This window comes from Taurulus bubalis, assembly GCF_910589615.1.
Source record: "Taurulus bubalis genome assembly, chromosome: 19".
In the NCBI taxonomy this organism is placed as follows: domain Eukaryota; kingdom Metazoa; phylum Chordata; class Actinopteri; order Perciformes; family Cottidae; genus Taurulus; species Taurulus bubalis.
In genome coordinates, this window is record NC_136607.1 from 17,529,820 (window position 1) to 17,555,494 (window position 25,675).

General features: G+C 44.4%; 1 protein-coding gene across 2 annotated transcripts in view; it reads left to right on the forward strand.

Annotated features, from left to right (window-relative positions):
- Nucleotides 1-1,898: 1,898 nt before the first annotated feature.
- adamts6 (ADAM metallopeptidase with thrombospondin type 1 motif, 6) overlaps nucleotides 1,899-25,675 on the forward strand; it is a gene marked incomplete at both ends in the record, with an annotated part of 50,181 nt that continues 26,404 nt past the window's right edge. The window contains 10 exons of one of the 2 annotated variants that reach the window (XM_079235612.1): nucleotides 1,899-1,989; nucleotides 2,084-2,475; nucleotides 4,056-4,234; nucleotides 4,874-5,084; nucleotides 5,790-5,873; nucleotides 7,746-7,891; nucleotides 10,735-10,778; nucleotides 13,748-13,853; nucleotides 15,579-15,725; nucleotides 21,218-21,359. In XM_079235612.1, coding sequence (XP_079091738.1) covers nucleotides 1,899-1,989; nucleotides 2,084-2,475; nucleotides 4,056-4,234; nucleotides 4,874-5,084; nucleotides 5,790-5,873; nucleotides 7,746-7,891; nucleotides 10,735-10,778; nucleotides 13,748-13,853; nucleotides 15,579-15,725; nucleotides 21,218-21,359 — 1,542 coding nt within the window. Of the gene's footprint in view, nucleotides 1,990-2,083; nucleotides 2,476-4,055; nucleotides 4,235-4,860; nucleotides 5,085-5,789; nucleotides 5,874-7,745; nucleotides 7,892-10,734; nucleotides 10,779-13,747; nucleotides 13,854-15,578; nucleotides 15,726-21,217; nucleotides 21,360-25,675 lie in introns of both variants that reach the window. The other variant, XM_079235611.1, reaches the window with a different exon arrangement.

Consider the following 25,675-nt stretch of genomic DNA (forward strand, 5'->3'; position numbering starts at 1 on the left):
TCTCTCTCTCTCTCTCTCTCTCTCTCTCTCTCTCTCCCTCCCTGCACAGTTGGTCCCGGACTGCCGGTGGAGATGAGCGTGGTAACTATCTTGTTAACACTCCGCGTCCGGTGAGAACGGGACGACATCTCTCGTTCTCCGTTTCTGTCGGAGCGGATTTCCCCTTCTGAGCGGCTTTTTTTTTATTACATTTTTTTTTTTTTTAATCCTCTCAGGGGAGCACCACTTTTTTTTTTTTTTTTTGCAGTGCGAGTTTTATATACGGAGGATTTGCGTGGAAAAGTTGCACTTTCAGGAACCATTTACGCACTGGATCCACGTGCAGCAGCGCTGCAGCTCCACATCTGCAGCTCCAAAGAACTATTTTAACGCCTTTTATTTTTTTATTGTATTTTTGCAGCATGTCAGGTGGTTTATTTAGAGTTCCCGACTCTCCTCGAGGGGGTTGTGTGTTTGAGGTGCCGGTGTAATAATGCACGCGGGCCGGCTGCCAACTGTCTGGGTCAGAGTGGCCAAGTAAGTAGCGCTGTCTGTGTGGAGGGCTGCAGCCCGGAGAAAACACACACACACACACACACACGCACACACACACACACACACACACATACATGCACACGCATGCATGCACGCACGCGCGTCTCCTAAAGCTTGCCACCCGTGTGCTCGGAGACAACTTTCCCCCGGACCGCGCTGACGTTTGTTTATAAGTCGTCTCCTTTGCACGCGCAGCACCCCCAAAAAAAACGTGCACGAAAATGCTCTCACCGTCGACTCGGTTGTTTCGGTTCAATCGCGCCGCGCAGACGGTCGTTAAACTGTCAGCTGCATATTGAATTAATAAGTGCACGTGGCGACAAATGTGGCTGAAATCCGAGTTGTTCCCGAGGGAGAGCCGTGAACGCAACACAACCCTGAAGTATTAGAGGTTTCACTTTGTGTTGGATGCTCATCCAGTCACCTTCATCTGCTGGCTATTGGCTTTAACTCTGCCGGGGTAAGTCATCTGATTGATTGAGAGACAATCGATCGATTAATTGTTTCAGTCCATCTCTCTGGCTCCAGCTTTATAAGTGTGAAGTTGGTTGGTTTATTTCATTTTGGGTTGAATATCTGTGTTTTTGGACCAGTTGTCTGATTTAAAGAAGCAATTTGAAGGCATTTAGAAAATACAATGATTAGAGAGACTATCATTTTTAATGAGTATTTTCACAATTTTTTCATCTGCCTATATGATTCAACTAATTGTTTGGTTTCTAAAACCCCAGAAAAGGGTGAAAAATGAACCAGAGTGCAAGGTGGCAACTTAAAATGGAGGAATTTAATCAAAAAATGTAAGCGTATTCAATTTAAAATGAAATAAACCAGCAACAAGGAGCATATCGTCACATGTTTTGCTGAAAGAAAATGACTTAAATCATCAATTAGTTATAAGAAATAAGCAAAATAAGCTTTTCATTGTGTAGAATAACTGTCTGCTATCTGTGCATATGGCAGTAAAAACATCTTGAATCTTGCAGAATGGTTGCAGATGAATGAATGGATCCCAAACAGAGCGACAGATCATTGAACCTTTTCCCATCGGTTTCCTCCACAGGAACGCAGATGGATCGGTCAAGACGTGCTTCCAATATAGAGCTTCCTGTTCCGGCGTTGCACCTGAGAGCGACTGTGCGTCTGATGGATTAACGGTGTTTTCTGCCAGCTGCTGACATGAACCCAGAGGCCAGTGAGACGCGGAGGCGCTCGCCATCGGGAGGAATCTGAGACCCTTGGATGAGCCCGCGAGCACGACGAGAGCATTCAAGTGAAGGAGGCCAACCATGGACTTGTTATGGTGCTCCTAACCCGTTTGTAGCGCCCTCTACCCTCCACCCCATGTCACACCTCTCCGCCGAATTATGGAGATTTTGTGGAAGACGCTGACTTGGACACTGAGCCTGGTGGTGATGGCGGCTTCTGAATTTCAAAGACTTTCGCACAACTCTCAAGGTATGGCGGGGCGATGGCGGACGGGTCGATCTCTTCTGTATTGCAATGCTCATCATCACACTCTCTTCTTCTTCTTCTCCTTCTCCTGTAAAAGAGGAGTTCCTGTCCTACCTGCAGCACTACCAGGTGACGGTCCCGGTGCGGGTGGACGAGAGCGGGGAGTTCCTGAGCTACACTGTGAAGCACCACCGGCCGGGCCGGCGGAGACGCGGGGCGGCGGACCCCGTGGTGGGTCCGCTGCCCGCTTTGGACCCGGACCCCCAGCCGCAGACCCGGCTGTTCTACAGACTGTCGGCCTACGGAAAGCACTTTCACCTGAACCTGACACTCAACCCCCACCTGGTGTCGAAGCATTTCACAGTGGAGTATTGGGGAAGAGACGGCCTGGAGTGGCGGCACAACATGGTGGATAACTGCCACTACGTGGGATTCCTGCAAAATCAGCAGATTACGACCAGAGTGGCGCTCAGCAACTGCAAGGGCCTGGTGAGCAAAACACTCTGTTTCTCTCTTAACTTTTGCCACAAAACGTTCGTGCCGCTGACCTCAAACAACCCCCCCCCCCCGATACCAATGCCAGATAACTAATATATAAACCGAGCTTGCGCTGCTCTCATGGCAGCCAATCTTTCAGACGCAGTGCCAAAGGATTAGACCAATTGTAGTTTGCTTAACAGAATCTTGGCTTCCTTCCACTTGGCACGCCGGGTCTCCGCAGGCGGCTCGGAGCGAGGTGACGCTCGTGGAGGAAAACCATCTTGGCGATCTGTTCGCGGAGAGCGTTTTGAATACCACGCTTTTTAAGAGCCTCGGTGGCTGAGATCACATTTGATCCTTTTTGTGATCTGTTAAATAACTGTAGATATTACTTCCTGAGCAGCACTAACAAGGCGTCTAATTATCCCGTCTGCGCTTTTAGTCCTCAGGCGTCTATCCACAGACTGTGTGACTGTCTAGCTTCTCTTCACTAATCAAGACATTGGAAGACGTTTTAATAGCTGTTACGCTTCAGAATAAGTCTCAAGAAAGGAAAAAGAAATAGGCCCTACTTCTTATTGGCAAATGTAATCATGTGGAGAAAACGTATTGCCAAATGTGTTGGCAAGACCCACACAGAGTATCATAAATTGAATTAGCGTTTCTTTTTTTCAAACGGCACCAAAAATGGACAAAACTGTGTCTGTGCCTTTTTTTTAATGTAATCAGCTGTTCTGGACGGTTTGAGCTCTCTGACGTCACGCGCTCGCCGAATGGGTTTCCGTGTGCGCCGGTGTGATGTGTGGTTAATTGTTTGTATTCTAGGGTTTACGGAGTCAAGTTTAGTGTTTTCCACGGACTCGTTTTCGAAGGACTTCTCTCTCTTTACGCTCCACAGTGAGGCAGAGAACAATGTCTTCATGTAACTGATCGTTATCACACGTCCACAAGCCGGGAGGCTTGCAAGAGACACGATAAAGAAGAAAAAAAGGTCAAAATTTAAGCAGTATCCTAACTTTTAGTATTCAAAAGTTCTACATTACCCACAATGCAAGTCAGACTCCTTTGGTTGTATAGAAGTCTATATAAACGACTCTACTTCTCTCTTGATTTATTCCCTCAGTAAACATTGTAAACATGAGTTTATGTCTCAATCTCTAGTTTCAAGTCTTCTTCAATACAGCATGATGTTCTTTTAGTAAATTATGGTAATTTAGAGTCAAACAGACCATAAAGCAGGGGACGCTTCAGGGCGGGGCTACAAGGTGATTGACAGGTTGCTGCCTTATACGTCACTTCCGTTCATCGGTTGCGACCAATGGGTGACGTCGCGATGACTACTTCCACTTCTTATTTACAGTCTACGGTCCAATCACAGCTCTCCTTTGACTTTGTATGCAGTTCTAAAATTAAATTCCTGTTCTGTCTGAGCGCACAGTTCAAAGTAAACTGAACTGCCTTGTGTCAAAAAGCAAGAACTGCACCTTTTTAATAGAATTAAAAAGTATGAAAAAATAATTCTTTTAATAACGTATGCGTGTTTGTAACCTGTGTTTCACTGATTTTCTTTTTGCCCCCCCCCCAACAAGCACGGTGTCATAACAACGGAGGAGGAACAGTATTTGATAGAGCCATTAAAGAACATCTCCTCCATCGCCTCCAGTGAATGGAACCTGGAAGAAGCACAGCAACATGTTATTTATAAAATGTCTGCCATTCCCTCACCACAAGAGCAAAGCCAGGAGCTCAGCTGTGGCATTTCAGGTTGGTTAAACCTCCATCTGGGTTGGACTCTGTGTGGGTAGAGCTGACGTAAAGGAATAACTTTACATAGCACGCTAAGAGGAACTGCTGGTTTGGTTGTAGGCCCAGGTTCTGGCGGACATGACCGGGCCTCTTGTGTGCTATAGTTGCTCCTGGCCTGGACACCTTTCGACCCGTAAGAGAAAGCTTTCATAAAAAAAAAAGGCCCCCTGGTGCGTAAAGGGCTCTTTGCTTCGACTTTTATAGAAGCGCAAATCCTATTTATAGTATCATGTTCAGATTCAAACGGCTCCAACCGCAAAAACTGCCTCTGCAGAGATATGACGGATTTGTAAAAAAGAGCCAGGTGGATGTTTAGGTATTTGGGCCACGGCCTTATAAGAAACAGCAAAAGGCTGTCATCGCCAGGAAGCGCGCATGCCCCAACATGCACCATCTTATAGCCTTTTCCCAGAGCATCTGGGTCATAAAGCGAAAGGCTTTAGCTGCAAGGTTCAAAGGGGTTAGATTCCCTCCGTGCATGCACCGTACACAAACCAGCTCTCTCTCTCTCAAACAGACGACGCATCACGATTCGTAAATTTCGTAATTGGCTCTGTAACCTGTCTTCGTCTCCCCGTCCGTCCACAGACCTCATTAAAAGCAGCGCTCCCTGCCAGTTCAGCACACCTTCCCCGGTCCGCTCGGCCCCCGCGCCCCAAAACGGCAGCGAGCCGTCGCCCGGCGCCCGCAGACGGAGGCGCTCCGTCAGCTCCGAGCGCTTCGTGGAGACGCTCGTGGTGGCTGATAAGATGATGGTCGGTTACCACGGACGCAAAGACATCGAGCACTACATCTTGTCCGTGATGAATATTGTAAGTTTGATCCTACTTTTTGGTCCTTTTGATGTCTGCCACAGCATTGAACGTACAGTTTCTCCGTTGTTGCCAGTTTATTTGATGGATATCCAGTGGAGGAATGTAACTAAGTACATTTACTCAAGTACACATTAGAGGTATTTCCATTGTATGCCACTTTATACTTCTAATCTCCGAGGTACATATTGCACTTTATACTGATAGTTTTAGTTTCTTTTACGATGGTAAAACCTTGTGTCTCCAGATGTGTTGATGTTGAATATTTGGGATAAACTGAAGGATGAAGTGTTTCCTTTATGAAAATCCTCCTCCTCCTTCTTAAGATAAATAAACTGCTGGAAAAAGCATCGTCACAAAGCTGAAAACAGGCTGTTTTTAGAGATACGAGGTTCTCACAGGACATATTAGAGTTACAACATACACATTAATGCAGCAGGAATATTAATAGAGAAGCATCAGATATGATAAGAAAACCTATTTGACTGCACTATCAATACTTTAAGTGCATTTGAATGCAGGACATTTACTAGTTGTGGAGTACTTTAAGAGTGTGGTGTTAGTACTTTTACTGAAGTAAAGGATCTGCGTACCACCGTGTGCAGTAATGTGGTTCAGTGCTTAAAGTTTGATTTGATTAGATGTTGGGGACATTTGGACACAATTTGTCTGACTTTGTGTCTTTTCTTCTTTTCTGGAGGTCAGGTTGCCAAACTTTACCGTGATGCCAGTCTAGGAAATGTTGTGAACATTATTGTGACCCGGTTGATCGTTCTGACTGAAGATCAGGTAAGAAAGAACCTCTTTCTACCTCAACCTGTGTTTCTCATTCATTTCACTTAATCACCCGTGCAGTATTATCACAGTTGTTATTACCGTGAGCCCTTTTAAAAAAAGAAAAAGAAAAAAGTCTGTACCTTCACCTGTAGCAAGTGTATAACTGATCCGCTTGGCGTGCGTGAGCTGCAGTATTTTATACGGTTGAAGGGGAGAGACAGACTATGCACCATATGGCCACCACTTCAGATGAAAGATGTGCTCAGACATCTTCCCTCAGGGAGCCTCGATTGAGCATTCTTACATGCACTGTACGTGTGTGTATGTATGTGTGATGGGAGAAACAGAGGGCTTCCTAGCATCTGTTTTTTTTCTAAAGGGGTCGAGGCGGCTCTTCACGAAGCATCAAACAAGTCTTCATGTATAATGGAGCCGTGCTTTGATCCAAGGAAGGAAGTACTAGTCTATCGGAAAAGGCAGTTGCACTGGTTTCCTATAGTTGACCCTACTTTAGATGCGTTTTGCAGTTTCTACGACAACTTCCTCAGTTCCTTCTTCTCCTTGTCTTCTGTCCACGTCTCCTGTGTTTTCTAATAATCACGTTTTTTTTTAAAACTTTTTTGACTCTTATTACTCAAGGGATGTCCTCAAACCAAAGACATTCTGAGTTGACTAACACTCAGTCGATTTAACTTAGACGATGCGACACATTATGATAAGAAATTATACGGTACGTCACGATACATCACCATACGTTGCGATATGACACAATACGGTACGTCACGATACATCAAAATGCGTCACCATGCGTCACGATATAACTCAATACATCACGATACAATACACTACATCACGTCACGATACGACACGATATGTTGTATTACGATACGGTATATCAAGATACGGCACGATTCGGTACGTCACAATACATCACGACACGGCACGATATGGTACGTCACAATACGTCACGATATAACACAATGCATCACGATACAATGCAGTACATCACGATACGACACGATACAATATGTTCCATCGCGATACGATACAGTACATCATGATACGGTACGTTACGTTGCGATATGGTACGTCAGAATACGTCACAAGACGACACGTTACGATACAATACGATATCTCAAGATACGACACGTTACGGTACGATATGTTACATCACGTTACGACATGATATGTTGCATCGCGATACGATACGGTATATCAAGATACAACACGATATGGTACGTCACGATAAAATACAGTACATTACGACACGATACGATATGTTCCATCGCGATATAGTACATCACGATACGACACGATACAATATGTTCCATCGCGATACGATACAGTACATCATGATACGGTACGTTACGTTGCGATATGGTACGTCAGAATACGTCACAAGACGACACGTTACGATACAATACGATACCTCAAGATACGACACGTTACGGTACGATATGTTGCATCACGATATGATACGGTGTATCAAGATACAACACGATATGGTACGTCACAATACGTCACGATAAAATACAGTACATTACGACACGATACGATATGTTCATTCGCGATACGATACAGTACATCATGATACAGTACGGTACATCAGAATACATCACAAGACGACATGATACAATACGACACGTTACGATATGACACGATGATATGAAGCGACACATAAAATATGAAACGACAAAATATAATACGAAATTGAATAATCACGGCACAATAAGATACAGTACGACACAATATGAAACGACACATTATGCTTCACTACGTTATCTTATGACATGACACCATACGATACTACAATGTACTGACACAATTATTTTTTGTAATGCAGTATCAAGTTGCACTGTTCGGCATGTGTGTTGTCTTTTGCAGCCTAATCTGGAGATTAACCACCATGCTGACAAGTCTCTGGACAGTTTTTGCAAGTGGCAGAAGTCCATCCTCTCTCATCACAGCGACGGCAACAGCATTCCCGAAAACGGGATGGCTCACCATGACAACGCTGTCCTAATCACCCGGTAAGTGTAGGCTCCCATCTTCTGCACACGCACGGACTACAATTTTGCTCACACGGCAGTATAATGATCCAGCATGGATTCATGTACTTCAAAGAGTAAAGAGTTTCAGTTGTTACATTCGCTGCAAGTAGCATTTATCTTCTATTTTTGATCAGATAGGTTGCGGGTTATTTTCTGTCGCGGTTCAGCTTCAGACTGTAGCTGTGTGTGTGTGTGTGTGTGTGTGTGTGTGTGTGTGTGTGTGTGTGTGTGTGTGTGTGTGTGTGTGTGTGTGTGTGTGTGTGTGTGTGTGTGTGTGTGTGTGTGTGTGAACAGTTGGCCAGCAGCTTCAGTGCTGAAACTTTCAGTGTTAAAGCGGATGGGAAAATTCAGTTCTGAAAACTAAATGTGCTGTTATTTTTCAGAAGTACTGTACCTGTCACACTGCAATTTATATCAAGGGTGTTGCCATAAAACAGCAAAATGCTGTCATTACCTGGAAGGCTTCATTGTTGCCAGAACTGTTTTGGCCACATTACCTAGCAACTAAAGTATATATATATATATATATTCCCACCCACTAGAGAGATGGCGTTCTGTGATTGACATGGGCTAAAGCCAAGCGTTTTGACTCCATGGGCTATGTACAAAACAGCCTTTCTATCATTAGTGTGTTCTCGCTTGTTGTCTGTCAGTTGATGTTCTCCAGCTCCTTTGGCTCCTCTTTTTATTGGTGGTTTTAGCTTCACTAAGCTACGAAAGGCTGCTTAGTCGAGTCTAGATGCAACAGGTCATGTTTTTTTTATTTATATAGATGATAGATGTGATGGCCTGTTCTCATTGTTGTTGGATACCAAAACAACTCACCCAACCGGCTTAGCACTCACAAGCTCGCTCACTCACAGATCGACCACAAGGGGGCGCTGCATTTTAAACACGTCAAACTGCGACACCCGCGTGGAAAGTGACGCTGTCGGATGTATTTTTTCCGGGCAACCTGGAAGTTAGCATCACACCGGTTCCCTCGACATCCGGGGAATGGTTCCCAAGCATTGTAATTGCTAACGTGAACCAATGTTACAGTTGTTTAAAATAAATTAGCAGTAGTAAATAAGGGAAAACACCCACATTGTCTTCAGGTGGTATAGTGTCATAGTGTACAGCTACTATTGCCTATAGATGGCACACGTCAACACGGCCTCAGTGCAGTCCAGAGGACATCACATATGAAGTATTGGTGAATATGGAGTCAATTCAGTACAGCGAGTAAAAACAAGGCGAGAGATGATGAGATAAAAAGCTGTGGGGAGGAGGCAGCTGAGCTCAGAGATGCTAACATTGGAGATAGTATAAATAGCTGATGGTCGACACCAGGAAGCCCTCATTAACCGCCATGTCTGGAGGAGCAGTCAGACATTCCAACCAACGGTGGAATGCACAGAAATAAGGTTCAGTGTGATTTTAAGGTGGTCGGTGCAGAATTTAACTCGGAGGACACTTAATTCAATTTATGCTTTTGGAGTGTTTTTTTTTGTCTTTGGATCGGTGATCGAAATTGAAACGATTGGTCCATAAATCGTGCAAAAACAAAATCTGCAGCTTCTCTAATGTGAGAGTTTGCAGCTGTTTGGTGTCATTGGAAACGGGATATCTTTGGGTTTCAGAGCGTCGGTCGGATAAGATAACACATTCTTCTCCATTTAAAGAATCTAACGATTAATACAAGAAATAATCTTTGCATTCATTGATGATAATCATATAATAATAATCAGCCCTTATCTAAGGCATACAAATATGATTATTTGCTTAATAGTTGTTCATATATATACATATATAAATATATTTTTATAAACAGCTACATGTATTTACTGAAGTAAAACTTTTGCTTTTCAGTGTATAAAAATGGGAAAATATTGACTTACTATTAATTAAATATATTTAAATTACGTGCCAGAGGTCCTCACTTATCTCAGCACTCAACTGGATGTAATTACTACTTGACTCATATAATAATATTATCATAAGAACTGAGATGTTCAAGGTCTGTTGTTATAACCAGGCTCACTGGAAGCAGACATCATCCCTGCACTTAGTATCCGTATATTCTACTACAAATACTTCCTCATCGTCATCACTAATCGATGTGGATCTCCTGCGGAGGTGCACTCGTTTAACGCGGTCACTTTCCTCTGTTGCTTCTTCGTCACCATCGGCGCCTAGTTTGGAAACGTTAAAAAAAGGACACTGAGGGGAAATATATCAAAACAAATAGACGTTCTCAGACAAGGTCACGATTGTACCTCAGTGGTTTGGAGCTGCACCACTGGGAGGGAGGGAGAGGAAGAGGTAGAGGAAGAGGAGTTTATGGGGACAGCGAGGCAGGCGGAGAGGGGGAAGAATTAAATTTGCTGTGCCCTTGGTTTTTAATAGATTAAAAGCTTTATGAATGATTGGATCATTCATTTTAAATGTATGATGTGGCTTAGAGTGTGTCCCCTTCCCCCTCCCTGCTTTATTGGATTACCTGTATGTGAGTTACGGGGGTTAACAGTCGGGACACAGCACGATTGGAGCCTTTCGCTTTATTCTCACTCACGTCTGAGCTGTATTTCCTCCAGGCTAATAAACGCTATGGATGGAGGAGTGAACCAGGTGTTCCTTAGAACCAAAAAGCTGTCACGACTTCATTATGGGCTGTTGTTATGCTAAAGGTTGAGATTAGATCTGGCCAGACTGTGTGATTAAACATGGAAAGAATGGAATGGCAACCAGCCAGTGGAGGAAAGTACAGTACATGTTGAGAGAAAGAAGAAAAAAAGCTAATTTAATTATTTGTGTTCTTTTTTTTGTGTGCCTGTCCTTAGGTATGACATCTGCACCTACAAGAACAAACCCTGCGGTACCTTAGGTAAGTGGACCGAAGCAGATTAATGCACATTAACATGTGTTTTCTTGCCAAATTGGTAATCTTAGCTGGTGTTGACTCTGTGGTTCTCTGGATTAGGAGTTCATTCTTCTCTTTCCCTCCCCTGGAGAGGTTTCCATTTTCACGTTGGGCCCTTTCGACGTGTCCTCAGACAAACCTTATTTAGCAACCTTTCGCAGTCTCCTTTTAGAAGAACACCAGACGGCTCCTGTGAGACATAATGAGAAGGATGTTTTCACTTGTGTTATTATAGCTCCCCCGGCGACTCCCCTCTGTCGCGTTAAGGCCACGAACCTGGACGGCCGTGGTCACCGCCTCACGCGGCCTCCGGTTTTATAAAAGCCCTCTAAGCCTCTGGTTTGTCCGAGGTGTTTACACTCCCACTGGGGGTTGAGGGAGAAAGGAAAAGGTATGTGTGAGGAAGACTTGAGGGGATAAAGAGGAGAGTAGTGACAGGGGGGAGGAGATGGAGACAAAGAGGAGGAGTTGAAAGGAAAATGGAAGGGGAAAAGGACAATTATAGGGAGTGTTGGAGTATGCAGGAGCGAGATAGAGTGGGTGATATGCTGGTTGTGATGGTATTGGGTGCTGGGAACAAGGACAGCAAGCAGTGGCAGAGACCCCCACTACTCCTCCTCCACTCTCTCCCTCTCCTCCTCACCTCCCTCGTTCCCACCTCAAACCTCCCGACTCTCCCCATCTTATCTCTGCAAAGGCCCCGCAGGCACCACAGTATATCTTGGAGGTAATATTGTGACTTCAGGGGTGGTTTGACAGATTGACCGCATTCGTCACATTCCCCGGTCGCTTTAATTGCACTGGCATCTGCTTGGCTTCCTCGTTGTCTCAACCCCCAACCCCTTCTCCTCTCCCTCTCTCCTCCCTCCCTCCCTCTCCCCTCGCCGGGATCACGCTCCCCGGGTCAGATCGCTGGCCTTTGGGGTCGCCGGGTAATCACGGGGCTGGAGATAATGCACAGTCCACCCCGGCGTTGAGAAAACAACTTGCAATGCAGGGTGTGTGTTTGCGCTCACCCTCGACCCACACACACACACACACACACACACTTTACTCTCTCTCTCACACACACATTCTTAAACTAATCGCAGAGTAGCCACCCTCTTTCACTTCCCTCCCTCTCCTACTTCTTTCTTCACCTTCAGGCTGCCTCTTCCCCTGCAGTAATGGTTTCAGTGGCCTCCTGATTTGCGAGTCTATTCTTGTTTAGCCTCTTAGTGAGGAGAATACAAAAGCCATGCCACTTTAAGCAAGGAGGCAGGGAGTGTGTGCAGATTGTCCACTTATCGAACTGTAAGGAAATCTGAATCCGCGCCGACCGGCAAAGACGCGATCGACTCACTCGAGTGCGAACGAAGGTGTTTCGCGTTGATCGATGTCGCTCTTTGACTGCGCGTTGAAAAGATGCGTCTGTGATTTATATCGATTAAGAGACATCTGCCTCTTTCTTAGTGGAAAGCAGCTTTTTGATTGTGTATCGGATTGCGTTTTTTTATGCACGTTTTCAATTTGTGCTTAAATAATTCAGAAAAAAGGCGAGAAATCTTCGGTGGAAAAGTTGAAAAAACTAAAGTGACACAGCGCTGTACACATGCTCGTATCGCTCACGATTCAAAGCTGTAAAGGTATTTATTGTTTATTAGATTAATTCATCAGAGAGAAGGAAATTGCATTGTATTTTTTACTCCTAATGGTTTTAATGTTGACTGATATTTCTATGATTTGTTCAAAAATATTTAAAAAAATCAACATAATAATAACAATTGTCCTTACTAAGCCACTTCTGTACCCAAAAAGAAAGCAGACTTGGGGGATAAAGTCACATACGTGAAACACGAGGCGTGAGGAGAACGTGACCTGCCTCACAAACAAAAACACAGATCTCTTATTTCCATCATGTTCTCCACGTGGTTTTCCATCGTTTAAAGTTTGACTAAAGGTCTTTTAATCCACTCATCTCGTGTCCACCTCTTCTTCTGCAATAGCTTAATGGCGGCAAACTCTCATTACAGCAGTGAATAGAAGCGTCTATAGATCCAGGATTTTCTTTTGCAGAATTTCCTCTAAATTTGATTCAAATTTGGATGCAATACTTGACTAGTGTCAGGGACACAGCTCAGAAAGAAATGAAGACATCCTCTTCACCCACATTATATTGGAGAGGAGGCAGAAGTCTTAGAATATAATTAAATATGAATAAACCGGAGCAAAAGGAACCAAAACTGCCTTCATGGTTATAAACAACAACGAAATAAGAGAGAAAGAATACATTTATCTTGAGTCCTCTTCAACCTGATAGCATTTAAAATAACAAAATGTAAATGCTCTTTACTTCACTTTACTACATTAATCCCCTCCCCCCACCAAACACACACACACACACACACACACACACACACACACACACACACACACACACACCTGCTTTGCGTTGTCACACGATCCTCTCTCCAGTCACCTGTAGATGTAATCTGTGAAGAATTGCCTCCTGTCTCCTTATCTGACCTGTCAGGCTTCAGGAAAAAAAGGACCTGTGACACCTGGATTATGGAGAGCTTTCCTCTCCAAACACCCTCACCCCTTTCTCTCTCCCCTCTCCCTCCGGTCTGGTTTTAAAACGAGGAAAGCATCTATATTTTCTGACAGGTTTCTGGTTTCTTATTCTCCCTTCCTTGGCCCACGGTTCAGGCGATCCCTTGTTACATGAATTGAAATGTATAAATCTAACTCTGGTCTAGACATTTTCCAGTCTGGCCGGCGATGCTAAAACTCAACTCCCCCCTCCGGTGAACAGAAGATCATATGCGTGGATTCTCAGTTTTATGACCATGACTCCTAAGAATGCTTAGTCTTGACCCTGTGCTTGTATGTTTGTCTGGTGCATGTGTGTGTGTGTGTGTGTGTGTGTGTTTGTGTGTGTGTTTTGTGTCCAGGCTTGGCCTCAGTGGCTGGAATGTGCGAGCCGGAGAGGAGTTGCAGCATCAATGAAGACATCGGCCTCGGTTCTGCTTTCACCATCGCGCACGAGATTGGCCACAAGTGAGTTTTTAAAAACGTATCTTCGTCATTGCTCTCTGATGGACATTGCAGTGCTGGGACAAAGTCAATGGGAGTCATGCAAGACGAAAAGATTCACTCTGAGAGTCTCCCTTCCAGTTTAAAAACACATAAAAAGACTCTTTGCTTTGAATAATGATTTGTCTGAGATAGTTTTTCCAAAGAGAACAACAACATTTGGACCAACATTGGAGTCTAAACTAGTTGGGATGTCACAAACATCCAAGTTGAAGCTGCAAAGGGGAACTTTCATGTTGTGTTGGTTCTGGCGCCCCCTGTGGACTAAGATGGTAGTGTCTCTGAGCCCCAGGGTCCCTTCAGAAAACCTCATTTTACTGCAGCAGGGTCTGACAGTCTGATCCTCTCAGTCCTGGTTCTGGTTCTCCCGTTGCCTCCCTTCCCTCCAGCGGGTCCAGTAATACATCCTGGGTCTCTAGCAAGGAGAGGAGACGCTCTGCTCCTGGAGGAGGAGGAGGAGGAGGAAGAGGAGGAGGAGGAACACCGGAGCTCCGACTGCAGGTCCGAGGCTGCAGGTGAAGCCGGATCTGGGGTCTGTGTCTGTCCATGGTGGACTGGTCTCTGCTGGAGTCTGAGCTGAAGGAGACCCTCTTCTCTCTGATGTCTGTTTACGGGTCACACGGGGTGAAAAGCCAGCCGTCATTGAGATGAGGGAGGACGTTTGTTGTGTTTCACTTAGTTGTGAATGTGATAAAAAAGGATTTAAGATGACCTGAAGCAAAAGAAGCAATTCGATATGCAACAACCGTGCGCTCTTTAATAGTTGCTCTTAAACAAACATGACTTGAGTTCTGAGTTCTCCAGACCTGCATGCACCCCCACCCTTGAACTGTATCTCCACATATGTCCTCATGCAAATGTCAGAGTGTCCACATACCTCTGGCTCTTTCTTCCTGAATATAAAGCAAAATATTGATGATGTATTAGTCTACGTATCCCTCTCGAGAGAGTTGAGCAAGATGGCGATTTCCTTTTATTATGTCTCGTGTCTGCTTCTGTTGTGGGGCAGTTGTAAAAATAGTCTCTGCTTCTAGAGGATGTATAAAAAAAACACACACTGCAGCGGGCTGATTTATTTCCAGAGTAGGGTAAAATGTCATAAACGCCAGCCTTAGAAAAACAGGTCCAGGCTGTGAGATGTGGTCGGGGTTGTTATATACATTAGACCAGATTTGTGCTCCCGGACTGTAAAGGAAAGTAAGCTTTGACATCCTGCTGTAACGTGAGATTCTCCCCCCCTTCGAATGATATCCAGACAGATAAGGTTTGAATTGTTAAAATGATTTATTTTCAGCTCTCGGTGCAAAAATATATCCTTGAGCAGCTTTCACAACAGCCCACAAGGTCGGGAGCTGTTTGGGTTTTGGGACGACCCTCCCACTCGGCCTGCTCAGACCTGCAGCCGCTGATTGACAGGCAGGCATCAAGAGTGGTGATTAGAAGGTTTTTTTCGTTTCTGCTGAGCTCCAGACAGGGTTTGACCCTTGACTTCTGGCTCCCCTCCACCTCCACACAGCTGTTTCAGAGCCACAGAGCTCTGTCTTTTACCGCCGGGGGCCACTGAGGGACACGTCCTCCGGACAGCGTCCCCGTCTGTAGCTAACCGCCAAAGGGAGGGTCGCTTTTTGACCCGGTGGTCGCTGATGATCCTCGTAAACCGGCTCAACTTTTTTAATTTGTGCGTTTCAGTTTCGGGATGAACCACGATGGCATCGGGAATTCCTGCGGCACCAAAGGCCACGAGACGGCCAAGCTGATGGCCGCCCACATAACAGCCAACACCAACCCTTTCTCCTGGTCCGCCTGCAGCAAGGACTACATCACCAGCTTCCTCGAGTAAGTGGATGCTGGTTACTCATCTGTGGGACCGCCTGAGTGTGTGTTGGGTTCGTCTGCACGAGTGCATATGTGTGTGTCTGTGTATGTGTGTGTGTGCAGTATGAAAAAACCCCAAGGTGCACGCCTGTTTTCCAGCTCGCTTGCAGCCGCCTCTCTTTACAACCGGCCGGCCCTTTGCGGTGACCCGCTAGGCTGTCTTGTATGCGAGTCCTTCCCCACTTATTCACATCCATTTCATCACCGAGCCTCCTGCCAGACCTCCTTGTGGCCGCGGATGATAGCCAGGGTGCCTTCCACCCTACCGTCCTCGCACCACAAGGCGGGTGATGTTAGAGCTCGTGTGGTGATTCGTAGGCCAGCTGCCTTCAACCGCCCGCCGCCGCCGTCTCGCGGATAGGTCAAAGAAGAGGAGAGCTTTTACGTGCGCAAATAAAACGAGGAGTAAAGCGGTGACGTTTGGAGAAATGCCAGACTGGTACGGTAAAAAATAAATAAAATCACACATCAAACCTACGCAGGTTTAGGGAAGGCCAGACAAAACATCTGGAGCCGGCCTTCAGAGTCTGGCAGTGAACGGACACCTGTGATCAACACAGGACCCTATGGAAAGCTACTTCATCGAGTTGAAGCTGCCTTTAGAGTCGACTAGATCTCTTGTAAACAAGCTCAGGATTTACAGTTTGTTTCACATTTATTCTCATTATTATCTACCCAGGATCTTCCTCGATGGCAGTGGTCGAGTTTGATGCAGGACAATATTCCTGAATCTGAGGAGACACTGAAAACTTTGTCGGACAAAGGAGGAAAAAAAAGATTGATGCAGCAGAACAAGCTGCTGTTTTATTCCATACATTTGTCTTCCTCGTCAAAACCTAGTGCTTATGTTACCCACAATGCAACTCTACCGCAGACAGTTTAGTTGGAGATTTTAGTTTATTATGCTAGTAGCAGCTAATAGAGATGAGCAGCGGGCCACAGAGATCTGGTAACCATAAACGTATAGTCAGCTTATCAGACTTCACATAGTTCCCTCTGGAGACACAACAGGTTTAATACTACTTTTCTTTCTTTATGTATGCAGTAAACAGACTCTTTGAGGTCCCCTTTAAACCTGGTCTCAAACTAAGTCTGTGATAGATTCCACTGACTGCTCGCAGCCTGACTTCTCTCCACAGACTGAGCTCTGGGCGTGCTGCGCTTCTTTTGGGGGAAGCGGATTCATTGTGTAGGAATAACAATGAGAAAGCGGTCGGGATTGTTCCCCCAGATGAGAAACATGCCGCCATTCTTCTTTTAACCATCACAGAATGAGGTCAAGGATTCCTCGTCTTTGTAACAGTTGAAGGAACGACACGGTCCTCTCACTATTTATGCTCAATGTCAGAAAATGTGCTTGAAATTGCTTGTTTGCACCGCATTGGCAGGCTGGTTGTAAGTACAGCAAAGAGCCACATGGACACACATAACAATAGAATTAAAAAAAAACATGCAGGATACAGCTCTGATCTGTTATAGCGGTTCTCATCAGTATTTATAAATTACCAAGAGATTAAATGAGGAAAGACAGTTCGTTGCATTTCTAATCTTATTGTTGCAACTTAAATCAACCTCATTTCCATGAGCAGCGGCCAGCTGTTAAAAGCAAAGTCTGATAAATCAACTTCCTGTCCAGCGAACAGCAGACAAACCCAGTTAGCAAGTAGCTGCTGAAGCATTTAGCAGCAGGTTGGTGGTGGAGACCAAAACCAGAGCTAAAAGGGAATAATGGTGGCCAGACACACAACTTTGAATGAATGATAACTTTGCTGTTGATCTGTTGGATTTGTGAATAGGCATATGTTTGCAAATATGTTTTTCTTATCAACTTTACAAGGTGATAATATGTCAGTTGGCAGTTTATAGCATCCAAGTGACCAAACAACCAAACTTCTGCAAGACAGAAGAAGAGCAGGATCTCGTCTTCGTTAGTTCTACTTGAATGAGAGTTATCTGCCACAACGCCATTGGTTCCCTGATTGCACTGGACATGGAGAAAGCAAACATGGGACTTTGTTGTATTTTCTAGTCTGTTAGCTGCGTTGCACACAAGGTGGGAGGTCAGGGTCAGCGTAACCTTTTTAACTCATTCCTATTTTAGTTTTTCTCAGGGGTTCCTCACCGCAACAGACTTGAATCCGGCCCTTTTAAGTATAGCTCATATCCCTGCTGCCTCAATATGCATGTTTGTGCAGCATCAAGTGCCTCCATCTGTGTCTGCCAGTCTGTGTTTGAGCGTGGTGGAAAAGTATCTTGCATTGCTCTCTGTTCAATGGAGCCAATGCATTGCAGCTTGCCAGGAGGGGATTGCCAATATCTCCGTTTGTAGCCGCTTCTCGCACTTCACTAAAAAAACCTGCTTGCAAATCCTGCTGCCCAGCCTTGTGGGGAAGTATCGGTCGGATGCGCTGCAGCGTGTCTGTTTCTGTATTCATGTTAAGTCGGCGAGGCCCTCCAAGAACAGACGATCATAGCCGCCGTGGTTGTCGGATGATGTTTCCGGCTGAAAGCCGCTGGAGGAGGGTTCGTGAACAGAGCTTGTGACAGAGATGACAGTGTTGTGTGCCAGAGTCCAACAAAGAGCCGCTTCTCTGCTGCTCCGCTGGGTTTCCTGTCCGGTTCTGGCTCGAGTGTCTGAGGATGACCAGAGCTGTGCTCCGACAAACAAAGAGACAAAGCTGTGTTGCTTGTTTTATAAGCAGCATCAACTAATGCTCAGCCTATAAATCCCCCCTATTAGCATCCAGAAGGTTTCTTGAGTTTTGTTGTTTTATTGCCTTTAACTTTTATGTTTCTTACAAAAGGTTTTCTGTCAGTAAACTCCAATTATCCTCCCTTTTCTCTCCCTCAATCACAGTTTTGGATATCGCACAAGCTTCTTCTAGCCAAGTAAACAACTTTGGCTGTGGTGTTGGCCTAGATTCACCGTCTTGCTTCAGCAATATGTGGCGCTTTGTTTGGGATTTTTTTTTTTTAGCAATGGTTTATGAATGCACTCACAGTTCAGTCATAGTTTACACTCCCAGGTCTGCAGGCCAGTTTGTTGTAAATGTTTAAAGGCAGGCTGTTTGGTAATATGTAACTCCCAGGGGCCACATCTAATCTATTAAAGATGATATTAGGCTCATGTGACTCATAGTAATTGTGAGGTTAGTCTGATTTCCTCATGCCGCTGCCTGGTTGGATAACAGTCAGCACGGTTAGTATCGACATGAACCACTGGTGAGTTTGCTGATGTTCTCGCCTATTCGAGGATATTTCCCCTCAGCATGATGAATTTGGCAGAATCCACCGGACAGGAAGCATTTGCGACGATGTCAAATAATAACCGCTATGTTTAAACTTTGACTATTTTGTCTCTCTCCAAACCAATAAATAGTGAGGTTTGCACTCAGTGCACAGGGAGACTGAGGGCCTCAGAGACCGGTTTGTGTGTCTCTCTCTCTCTTTCTGTGTGTGTGTGTGTGTGTGTGTGTGTGTGTGTGTGTGTGTGTGTGTGTGATGAGAGCGTCCTCCGAGGAAGAGCCAAGAAATACGATTATTCTGTTCAGTAACTGAGAACGGGGTGAAGAAAGAAAGAAGCAGACAAGACTCTGGAACATTTAAATGCTTAAAATGCATTTTTTAATTTTCTACTCATGAAAACAAACCGCATGTATTAGATGTCTTTAAAGATACTTTAAAAAGGGACATATCATGGTTTTATCATGACATATAAACATTGCAGGCGTATTAGAATATACAACCCACGGCTGCAGAGCTACCTTTGCAAAGGTGCACCATTTTTTTCTCGCCAGCCAATCACAGCAGACTGGGCTTTTCCTGGAGGGGAGGGCTCTTAAAGAGACAGGATTTGGTTTCAGAAGGATCGTGAATACAGGTATATTTAGATGGAAAGTATGAGATTTAAAAAATAAGTTCTTTTGAACATTTAAGAATGCAGACATGTTCTCGTAGAAATACAAAATATAAATATGAACCTGAAAATGAGCACGATATGTCTCTAAAGCAGCATTTATACTCGGGCTAACTGCCTGCCAGCTGTAGCTTCATATTCAACATGAGTGGCATCAATCTTAATTAATTCAATGGTTTATTTGATAAGGAGATATAATACAAAACATTTCAGGAAATGCACCAGTTAGCCAAGAGGCTATTTTTCCTCTGTAGTCCCAAGAGGCAGATGTTAAAAAAACAAGAACCTTCTCATCTAACTGTCGGCAAGAAAGTGTACATGCATATCTCCCAAAATGCAAAACTGCTCCTTTTGATAGTTCAATCTTATTTTGGTCAACTGTGTAAAAGGCGTAGCTGGTGCAACAGGGCAGCAGAAGTGATTGGAAGTTTATTTGTGGCGCTCAGAGCAATTAAAAGTTATATTTATACCCAGTTCCTCTGAATAATCAACAGAGCACATTATCGACCACTTCTAGGGACCGATCGTTAGATTTAAGTTCCAGCCACTTTTGCAAGAAACCACATTTCTTTCCATGAACCCTGGAAACTGCAGAAGAACAACCTTGAGTTAAAGTAGTACCAGAGCTCCTGGGAACTTTTTAAATGTAAAGTTTCACATCTATCTGCTTGGCTAAACCCCACTAGAGGTAAATAAGACCATATATGTTGGGTGATGAATGTTTAATTCCGTCTTCTTCTCGGCCCGAGTTGCAGTTAGACATAAAGCCTGGCTTTGAGTTGTTATTGTCACCGGGCCCACTTTTCCTTTCGAGGGATGGCAGGCATTCCCCTGCATGTTGCAGCTGCCACATCTGGAAAGAACACAGTGTTATAGTAAATACTCGTAGTGGTATTTTGCCTTGAGAGAGTCCTCCGACTGAAATGCATCTCTGTTTGTTTATTGGCACTCGTCTTTGGTATGATCTTAGTGCCATGCGCATTGGCAAAAGAAAGAAAGAAGAAAGAATAATACTACATTTTTATTTAGTTTCAGCGTCTCAAACCCAGAATAAAAGAAGTATTTTATTTTTTATTTTAAAGCTACTTGAATACAAAACAACCGTGTGTGTGTGCGCGCGCGTCTGTCTGTGTGTGTGTGTGTGTGTGTGTGTGTGTGTGTGTGAGAGTTCTTTGAGAGTGCACATATTTCTATCTGACAAAACAGACTAAACATAATCCGAGGCCTGGACATATGACCCATAGCCCTCTCCAGATTGTTCTCTTCCTTTCCTCTGTTACTTTACTGGTGGATGTGAATATAAGCAGCCGTGTCATCAGACGACCCTCCCTTTTGATGAGGAGGTGTTGATGTGTGATACCAACATTAACTACATGTCATTTGAGATGTCTGACAGGCTTGCCGGTAAAATGAAACGAGTCAAAACAACACCAGTCGAGGACTTTAATCTCGGCATTTTCCAACTGTTCCATCAGCCGAGTGTAGAACGTTTCTTTGTGTAAGAAACAATCCTATTGTAGGTTTGTGTTTTTGACAGCTCAGGTCGGGGGACGTGTCTGGACAATGAACCTATGAAACGAGACTTCCTGTACCCAACAGTGGCCCCGGGGCAGGTGTACGATGCAGACGAGCAGTGTCGCTTCCAGTATGGAACCTCCTCACGCCAGTGCAAGTATGGGGTAAGAAACCAGCATCTTTCATCTTGTCGCTGACCCACAGGGGACCGCTGTTCAATGTTTCAGTCGCACACACTCACAGTAGCGCTGCACACACAGGACCGGCCGTGGAGAGGAGGTAAACAAAGTGTTAGAAAGACATTATTCCCACTGATCATAATCATATGATTCACATTGTTCTTCTTCTTCAGTATCAAAAGTAACCGCAGTGATAAAGCATCATCATCCTCAGTAAAGTCAGCAGTTTTTTATCTGCAGGACGATCCGATTTTAAAGCAATATTCAATATTTAACATCAATATTCAACATCAATAGCCCGTGCACTGTACATACTTATATACACTTCATGTACTTTGCATTTTTGCACTTTCTTTTCTATTGTTTCATTTCCTAAATTAATACGCTGTGCTAATCTGTTGAATATTTTGAGTTTTGTTGAGTATATATTGAGTATTTTCATTCCTAATATTTGTTCTATGTAACCTCGCTTGCTACTGTGATGAACACATTTCCCCTTGGGAATGATTTAAAGTATACATCTATCTATCTAAAGCGTAACTTCGACGATGGTTTTGAAGTTCGGATCTGCCTCAGGCTTCCTCCCATTGTGGACACAACCTCGTTAAAAACAATACAATATGCTATTACAGTCACTTTTCTTTCAAAAGCGCTCTAATTTCTTTCATCATAAGCCGTTTTCACCATAATCCCCAGATGCCACTTGGTCATTTTGGGTGCCAATGTCCAGAGAGTTGACTTTTCAACAGGTGATTGTCGCGTTGTTGTTACTTTGAAATACTCAAAGTACATGACGCACAGATCCGAAGGTATCTGAATACACAAGCCACTTTTAATAAGAGGTGTTGATGTACAGCTTCGGCATGTTCAGTCAGTTTTCTTCAAGTTAATATTTCCTTGTTGAGATGAAAGGTGGGTAAACACGCGAGGAAGATAATTGTTTTATTCTCCCCTTTTTAATCTATAAACATCCCAGACGAAGAGATGAAGGATTGGAGTCAACACCCCCCATCTTTAAGTCTGTAATGATAATGACTCACCTCCCCGAGTAATGAGAAAACCTCAGTGCATGAAGTGACACACGCAGTGAAAGACGAGGAACAACCGCGCGGTTGAAAGGATCCTAAAAGATTTAATGAACAATAACGCAATATTGTTTTGCATTACGTAAATATTGGGAGGAAAGAGATTAGCTGAGATCACAGAGTTATTTCATTTCATTGAAAGACAGCAGATTATAACAGGCCCCCCCCTCCCAAAAATCAAGCCCTGTTATTTTGGCTCCTAAGCTCATAATTGTGGTTTTAGGTCGGCATGAAAGACACACATTTATGAGCGGATTGGATTCCAGCACCGATTCAACGGAGATGGATTTGATTTTTTTTGGGTCCGACAAACGAATCTGTTGCATGCAGCCATCTGGGAAAGAGATGCCCTTTGTGACGGCTTACAGGACAGACGTGACCGCAGAAGTGGATAAAAGGTCTAATGAGTGGAAGCGTCTGGTTTCTGCTGAACTTTTTTCACATTTTGATGAACGTTTGTTGTATTTTCTTATCGGGTTTTTGCGCGGCGAAAGAAAACAGCGGCGGGAAACAAGGGGACGTTTAGCCACAGCGCATTAAAGTTTATCTCTAATGTTACAATAAATAATGTCAGATTGCCGTTTTGATATTTTACGGTCAAACAAGTTGGACTGTAAGATAACAAGATGTTTTGATTTTCAACCACAGAAAACTCTACAATTCTGGCCACAAATCTGCACAACATTCATTAATCTTCATGATGGGACTGGATTTACCACCACACATGTATGTGCTGTTGAACTGGGTTAAACTGGGAACAGCAATGTAGAGCAGCGGTTCCCAAGCAGGGGGGCCGGACCCTGTCAAAGGTCACGAGGTGGTCATTCAGGTCAGAAAGTTCTGCTGCACAAAATTAGTCATTTTTCCCACCTTTTCTCAAATGTTTGTGTAATACTGGATAGTTAAATGCAGAAAAACAACCTGATAATCCCTCTCAGTCGACACGTGAAGTGTGTGGTCGGTGTCTTTCCTCTGTTGCTGTGTTCACGTTATTTCTGGGCGTCAACCTCAATAAAAACGTAGCGACCAGGTGGAAGATTGTTAGCTTGCGTCCATCTGGAAGCTACAAAAATGGCGGACACAGCGCTGAAAAAACCATTACCCTCGTTGACCCAGAGGGGTTGGGGGGGAGGGGCCAATCTGTTGTTGTTTTGTTAACCATTGAACAGAAGTTACCATTTTTGGAATGCGGAGGATTGACGTAGACAGTGACCTGTCAATCACCTTGTAGCCCCGCCCTAAAGCATATACCCTGCTTTATGGTCTGTTTGACTCTAAATGAACATCATGCTGGATTGAAGAAGACTTGAAACTAGAGATTGAGACATAAACTCATGTTTACAATGTTTACTGAGGGAATAAATCATAGATTTCTATATTCTCGAGCATCATTCACAGGAAAAATCACAAGCGCTTTCTGGGGAAATAAGATCCCAAAACATACCTGCAGTTACCGCATTTTGCCGCAGGTGCCAAACGGAGATCTTCGAGATTGTAACTTTAATGAAGACATAGTGCGTTTGAGGCTCCGATTGGATCGAATAAAACGATCTGAGAACGGATAGTAAATTGCTGTCGATTCAAACCAAAGTATATATTGCTTTGTAACAAGGAGGCGTGACCAAAAGATGGCCGATGGCCTTCACAGAGGTTCAACTAAACTCAAAACTTTGAAAGAACCGCAGGGAGTCCCACACACTTATCCCAGCGTGAGAGTGTCAGAGGTGTGAAAAGTAACACGGATGTCGAGAGAGGAAGTTAAGTGTGATTTATAGCAATAATTTGGTCTCGGTGGCTACTTCACATTTTGAGCTGAAAGGTATGAAAAACAAACAACCTTTGATGGCTGCATTAGCGAGGCCCTCTACTCTTGCCCTTTTAAAAAAAGCTTTTATCGCCTGCTTGTTCTGTCGTTGCATAAATCCATCAGGCCCACATGCACGTTGGTTAAAGGCCGGGCCGCTGACCTTTCAGTGAATGGAGCTTATTGGATCCAGCTGGCCGAGTGGAGGCGCTGCGACCAGAGTGCCGGTTTCCCGCTTTATTTAATCTGGACGGGCTCAGCGAGTTGCGCGGCCGCGGCATATTCACTGACCCCGGGGGTCAGAATCAACGCTCCGGATCGTAACTCTTTTTCATGGGCCTGCTCTTCTGCCGTACACGATTGTCCTGTAAAAAGCCTTTGAAGTGGAGGTTTAACGGGAAATCGAATGCGAGGTTGTGCAGAGCTGTCCTCGTAACATGTGTTCACTTTGTGGTTTTATTTATTTGGGGGCAACTTAGTGCTGTCTACTCGCTATCTCCCTCACTCCCTTCCTTTAGCAATCTAAATGCATTCTCCTCACGCTCCAGACTCTAGAGCAGGGGTGTCAAACATACGGCCGCGGGCCAGATCCGGCCCGCCAGGGGGTCCAGTCTGGCCCGCGGGATAATTGTTAAAATTGCAGCAAACTAATAAATTAAATAAACATTAAATGTTGCTGCCGGCTGAAGAATGACAATAGTCGTTACGGCCGCGCATGCGCCACTAGTATCAAGGTATTCCCCTGGGTCCTAAATCCCTCCAGGTTAGCACCCTATGTACCAATCAAAACAGCTGCTGGCCAGTTGCGAGCGAGTGGTGAATAACGATGGCGGTGACGGTCCTTTTCGACGTCAATAAATTAATGTGTTTATTTGGAAAAAAAAATGCCGTGATATACTGTGAAACCGCCAGAATCTTACAAAATACCGTGATATGAATTTTTGGCCATACCGCCCAGCCCTAGGGCACGCTATACATTGACCCAGTCAGAATTCATTAGACCACTGACATTACTATAAATATTGCTCAACTGCGAGGGAATCTGCAGAGGAGAGCCCAGGCAGGTAAACAGTGGGCTGATGTCTGAATTTTTGGTCTTTATGTTTCTAGTTTATTGTAAAAATACCTTAAAATAGGGTTTATCATCCAAAAACCTTCACCAATGATTTAAACATAGAGAAATATTGTCATTATGTATGCGTTAATATGCTGTGATTTTACTGGTCCGGCCCACTTGAGATCAAATTGGGCAGCATGCGGCCCCTTCACTAACATGAGTTTGACACCCCTGCTCTAGAGTGAGGAGGAGGAGGAGGAGGAGGAGGAGAAGACAGAGATGTTTGTTCAGACCACTCAGTAATACTAAAGATATTTGTTAGGCCCACAAGTCGTCTTTATCTGGGACTTGGGAG